This window comes from Physeter macrocephalus, chromosome 11 (genome assembly GCF_002837175.3).
Source record: "Physeter macrocephalus isolate SW-GA chromosome 11, ASM283717v5, whole genome shotgun sequence".
In the NCBI taxonomy this organism is placed as follows: domain Eukaryota; kingdom Metazoa; phylum Chordata; class Mammalia; order Artiodactyla; family Physeteridae; genus Physeter; species Physeter macrocephalus.
This window is the reverse complement of record NC_041224.1, coordinates 41097690-41102669: the sequence shown is the minus strand read 5'-3', so window position 1 is coordinate 41102669 and position 4980 is coordinate 41097690. Positions and strand designations below refer to the sequence as shown.

At 60.2% G+C, this 4980-nt stretch overlaps 1 protein-coding gene and 1 pseudogene across 1 annotated transcript in view; one reads left to right on the top strand and one right to left on the bottom strand.

Moving 5' to 3' along the window:
* Positions 1–1982: 1982 nt before the first annotated feature.
* Positions 1983–4980, top strand: part of ADAMTSL3 (ADAMTS like 3) — a 347006-nt gene continuing 344008 nt past the window's right edge. The window contains 2 exon segments of the mRNA XM_007113354.4: positions 1983–2173; positions 3637–3738. Of these exon segments, the coding sequence (XP_007113416.3) occupies positions 3670–3738 (69 nt within the window). The 5' untranslated portion in view covers positions 1983–2173; positions 3637–3669.
* The window catches only part of LOC114487050 (6-phosphogluconolactonase-like), a 2739-nt pseudogene continuing 1563 nt past the window's right edge, over positions 3805–4980 (bottom strand).

Here is a 4980-nt window from a genome sequence, read left to right as displayed (position 1 = left end):
TTCTTGTTTCAGCTCTCATACTGTAAACAAGTACCCTTTGAGGGCCTAATCAGTGCCACTTTTCACATTTTGGTCTTTTTTCTTGGTGATTCTGCTGTTTAAAATGGCCCTCCAGAGCAGTGCTGAAGTGCTGTCCAGTGCCCCTAAGCAGAAGAAGGCTGTGATGTGCCCTGTGGAGAAAATCCTTGTGTTAGATAAGATACACGTGTTAGATAAACTTCATTCAGGCACGCGTTGTGGGTTCAGTGTTAATGAATCAATATATATTAAGTAAGATGTCTTTATAAGGAGAAACACACATATGTATTGATTGGTTCATGAGAATATAGTGACCAGAGGCTGGCAGGAATCTAACCCTGTATCTTCCCCAGGAACAATGGTCTGGTATTCCCAAATTCACTATAAAGTTCCCTTTACTTTATAAGAACATAACTGATATGGTGAATAAGGAGAATCGACTGTACATGGGTGCATTCTTTCTGGTTTAGCCCAGCCCCCCACCCAATGACTAGTCTCCCCACGGCTGCCTGCTCCTCTGCCTCCTTCATACTGAATGTCTTCTGCTAACTTCCCGCAAGATTCCAGCCGTTTTACATGGACCGTCCTGGAGATCCTCCTCTTGGCCAGAGGAAGTCACCGAGTTGAGGAAAGCAAGATAGGGGAGGTAGGCGTGCAGGGCCAGCTCCTCTCCGTAAAGCTCTAACACCACCTGTAATGTACCAAACACAGAACAGGCAGGAGAGTAACTTCAGAGATGAACAAACGGAGGCTTTAGAGAGAAGAGATATGGGCTCCAACCCTGACTTTGCAACTCGCTGTGTACAAGTTATGTTATCCCCTGGGCCTCAGCTTTCCCATCAATGAAATGGGTATAATGCTGCTGTCACCACGGGGCCCTTGTGAAGATGAGCTGCACATAAAGAGCTTGGCACGTGGCTGGCACACACTAGGCACCCAAGGAAATGATGACTGTGGTAGGACTTGGCCGGGGGCATAGTGAGAATCCCGGGCCCTTGGATTTATACCTCTGAGATTAGGCCAAGGCCAGGGACAAGCGTTCCACCTTACTTCACTTCCACAAGTCCACGAGGAAATTCACCCCACTCCCGGTGCCTGACACCTCCACCCCAAATCCCAGGCCTGGGCACCCCATGGTTTGGGCAGCTGAGCAGCTCTGTTACCCAAGCTTGGCTCGTAGGAAGTGGCACCAGGTACCCGCTTACGAGGCACCCCTACTGGTCGGTCGCTGGTGGTCCCTGGCAGCCAAGAGTCCGGGTGGTGAGTCCACCGGCCGCTGCACGGGGTCTGAGCTGGGCGCCTCCGGAGGCGGAGGCGGCGCAGGCCCGGTGGGGCCACTGGTCTCCGACTTCGGTCACGCCTGGCCGGGAGCTCCGGAGGCTCGCAGGCACGAGCCAGCGGTTCTGGGCAAGCCTCCGTGTGGCCTCTGGGCCTGACTTAGCGGAGTCGGCGCCCGGGCCCTGGCGGGGCGGGAGGAGGCTCGGGGATGTGCGGGGGGTGGGGTGCGGGGGGTGGGGTGGGGGCGATGGCATCCCCGCTCCCGGCTCCGGCTGAGGCGGGGCGCCCCGGCTGGCTCGCGGCGCAGCGGCCGCCTTTCCCCTGCGCGCCTGCCGGCGGCTGCGGTGGCGGCGTCGGCAATCCCGGCTCTTGGCACCACGCCTGGCGGCCGGCCCAAGACGAGGAGTGGCTTCCAGGAAGCGGGCGGCGTTGCGTTCCAGCCGAGTCTCGCCGTCGCCGCGGCCCCGCGCGCTCCGAGCGGCCCGGCCCCTCACGCGCTCCCTTCGCGCCCCCGGCGTCCCCTGCACGGGCGGAAGGCGCGGGGCCGGCGCGAGGGCGGGCGGGCGCCCGGGCGCGCCGTGCACTTGCCGGGCGGTGCAGGTGGCGGCGCGCGCCCTCCGCCTCTGGGCCCCCGCCAGCGCCTTGCTCCGCACGCCCGGAGGGGGCGGGAGAGGCGGGGCGGCCCCGTCCCAGCCCCATTTAACTTCTCGGCGGCGGCGGCGACTGCGGCGCTGCGGGCTGGAGGCCAGCGTCGGGGAAGTCCCGGTCCCGGATTCCGCACGAAGTGTTGACTGGGCCGCTTCTGTCCGCCTCTCCTCCGCGCGCGCCGAGCCCGCGCGGCCCGGGCTGCACGTCCCAGACGCTTCTGCGGCGCCAGGTGGGTGCCAGGAGCTCGGCGCCCGGGGGTGGGAAGGCTCTCTCCGGGGGAGCAAGACGGGGCAGTGGCCTCTGAGCGGGGTTGCGGGGCTCCGAGCGGGAGGGTGCAGTGCTCTGTTCCCGGGAGCTTCAGGACCGAGGCGCTCGGCAAGGCTCGGAGACCTCGGGCCGGGCAAACTCTGTGGGGTCCCGGTGGTTTGGGGGAGAGACATTCAGAGGCGCTTGACTGCGGGGAACTCCACCGGGTTGGGGATTTTCAGATTTGGGGCTTTCTAGGTAGAAAACGGGCTGACAGCACCTAGTGGTCTTGGGCGTCGGAAGGTCCGGCCGGTTGGCAAGTGGGATGCGAGCGCCTAGAGCGCCAGGGGCTGAGTGACGCGCCCGCTGTGGCAAGTGGAAGTGCGGGACTGGGACGCGGCGGCGGCGGGGGCCCGGGGACTGCGAGGCGGCGGGTAGTCGGGGGAGTGCGCGCCGGGACGGCTGCTGCGAGCGAGCGAGCGAGGGGGTCGCAGGGTCCCAGGGCCCCGCACTGGCCGCCTCCCTTCGGCCCAGAGTCGCCGCCTCAGGTCGGAAACAGCAGCACATTTGCGGATCGCATTAGGCCAGGCCCTTAATGCTTTCTCCAGATGGAGAGAAGCCACCGACCCGCCCCCGGACACCGGCTCCGCCAAGGCGCCCGCGAGGCGAAGCGAGAGGCGAGGGTGACCTCGGCTTTTCGGCTTTTCCAGGCTCGCCTCGTTCAGATTTCCTTGCAAACTGTCAGGAGAACTCTGAAGAAAGCCCCCGCTGCCCTCCTGGTCTCAGAAGGCCTCTGCTGGTTTGCCCTCACCTACTTTTAGGAGATTGTGCTAGTATGGCTCTGAGGCTGTGCCCTCCGAACCTCCCTTAACTCAGCTCTCAGGCCTCTCTGGCTGCAGGGTTGAGGCTCCGAGGATGAACGGTGTCTTCTGGTGGGGAAAGCCTTGAACCATCAGAAGACCTGCATTCCAGTCCTAGAAAAGTCACCGTCTTGCTGTGTGACCTGAGGCAGTTCCCATCTCCTCTCGGGGCTGGCTTAGTTGGGCTTAGACTCAGTTTTGCCTGAAGCAGCGGAAGCTGGCAGGTGCCCTAACCCTTGGCTCTGTGCGGGCTTCCTGAGTGGGATGCCAATAGCCACACCCTGCTGCTGACAAATGGGCTGGGAAGTGGCTGGTGCAGAGATGGCTCAGCTTCTGGAGGGCTGGAGGTACGGGTTGCACACTGGAGGCTGGTCTGGCTGCCCTCCTGGCTTTGATGTGGACTCCTCCTAGAGAGAGCCCCAGACAGCCTGTACCCTGTAATAGGTAGCTCCATCCTGGGCCAACACAGACCTTTCCAAGACATTATGTGGGGCTCAGGGTTCCTCCCTTTGGTTGGTCTGTTAAGTCATGAGTGCTGCCACTGGGTCCAGAGCTGAATGGAAACCAAATCTTTCCTCCTTTTTAGGCTGCAAGTGAGACCCCCAGGAGACCGGACCCCATGGCTTCCTGGAAGAGCCCCTGGTGGCTGCTGATATGGATGGTCTTCATGCACTCTGCCCTCCTGCAGGTAATAGGGAGGGGAAGAGGAATGATACGCATCCCTCTGTTTACTTAGGAGTTTCATTCTAGATCACCTAAGATGTGGTATGATTAATGTTAATTTTATACCAAAGAGAATCTAATTGTTTCCTACCTCCAGCAAGTGGTATTTCTAGTTGACTTAGCTGTAAGCATAATCCAATCGCTTGGGTCCTCTCCGAGTCCTAATACCACTGTGCCTTGATACCACTGTGGATGCTATATATGAGTGACAACTTGGGGCTGTGATGGATCCTGTCTTTTTCAGTCTGGAACGGCTGTCTGCATGTGCACTGTAGAGACTTGGCTGCTACAGGCCAGGACACAATGAATGGGCAGAGGCCAGGTTGTGGCATTAGCTCAGCCACTAAATAAGTATTGTGTTTACGTCTATCAACACGTATCACACTGTTTTGCAGTCCTCCCTCCCTCCCTCCCTGTCTTCTTCCCTTCCTCCCTCCCTCTCTCTCTCTCTCTTGCTTTCTTCAAATGCTCTTTTTAATAACTGTCACCCAGAGCCACGGGCCCATGGGTTGAGCCCCTGGGCAGGGCTGGTGGCCGGACCCTATCAGCTTCCAGTGGCTCCGCAGGGCTTTTCTAAAATGAAGCCTGGAGTGGGCTGGCAGCGGGTCCTAGCCCCGGAAGGTCCCGCCTACTCTGGCTGCGCATGGTCCCAGCTGCAGCATCTCTCAGGCACCGGTTACAACGTGGAATGCTTCCCAAAGGGCACTCATGGTCAGGAGTCAGGCTGCTGCCTCGTCCAGGAACCAGCAGAATTTCCCAGCTCGGGGCTGGACCAGGGCTGCGGGGAGTGGGTTTTCCTTCTTGTCATCCAAAGCGCACTTCAGAATGTCTGCCTTGCCTACTGTAGTCGCCACAAAGATGACACTTGGAGCTGCCTTCAACACGGGAAGTGTGAGGCTTCTGGGGAGTCGCCGATGGGGGGGCCACCAAATTCTCCCGCTCCTGCAGCGGGGAGTGGCCTGGGAAGAGTGAGCAGGTGTGGCCATCGGGACCCACACCCAGAATCAGCAGATCGAAAAGCAGAATGGAGTCCCCTTGGAAGGCCTGTCTCACCTCGAGTCCTCAGGCGCCTCCTCCACAGGCAGCACGGGGTTAATAGTGATCACCTGGTTGGGCTCCTCCACAGGCATCGCGGGGTTAATAGTGATCACCTGGTTGGGCTCCTCCACAGGCAGCGGGGGGGGGGGGGGGGGGGCGGTTAATAGGG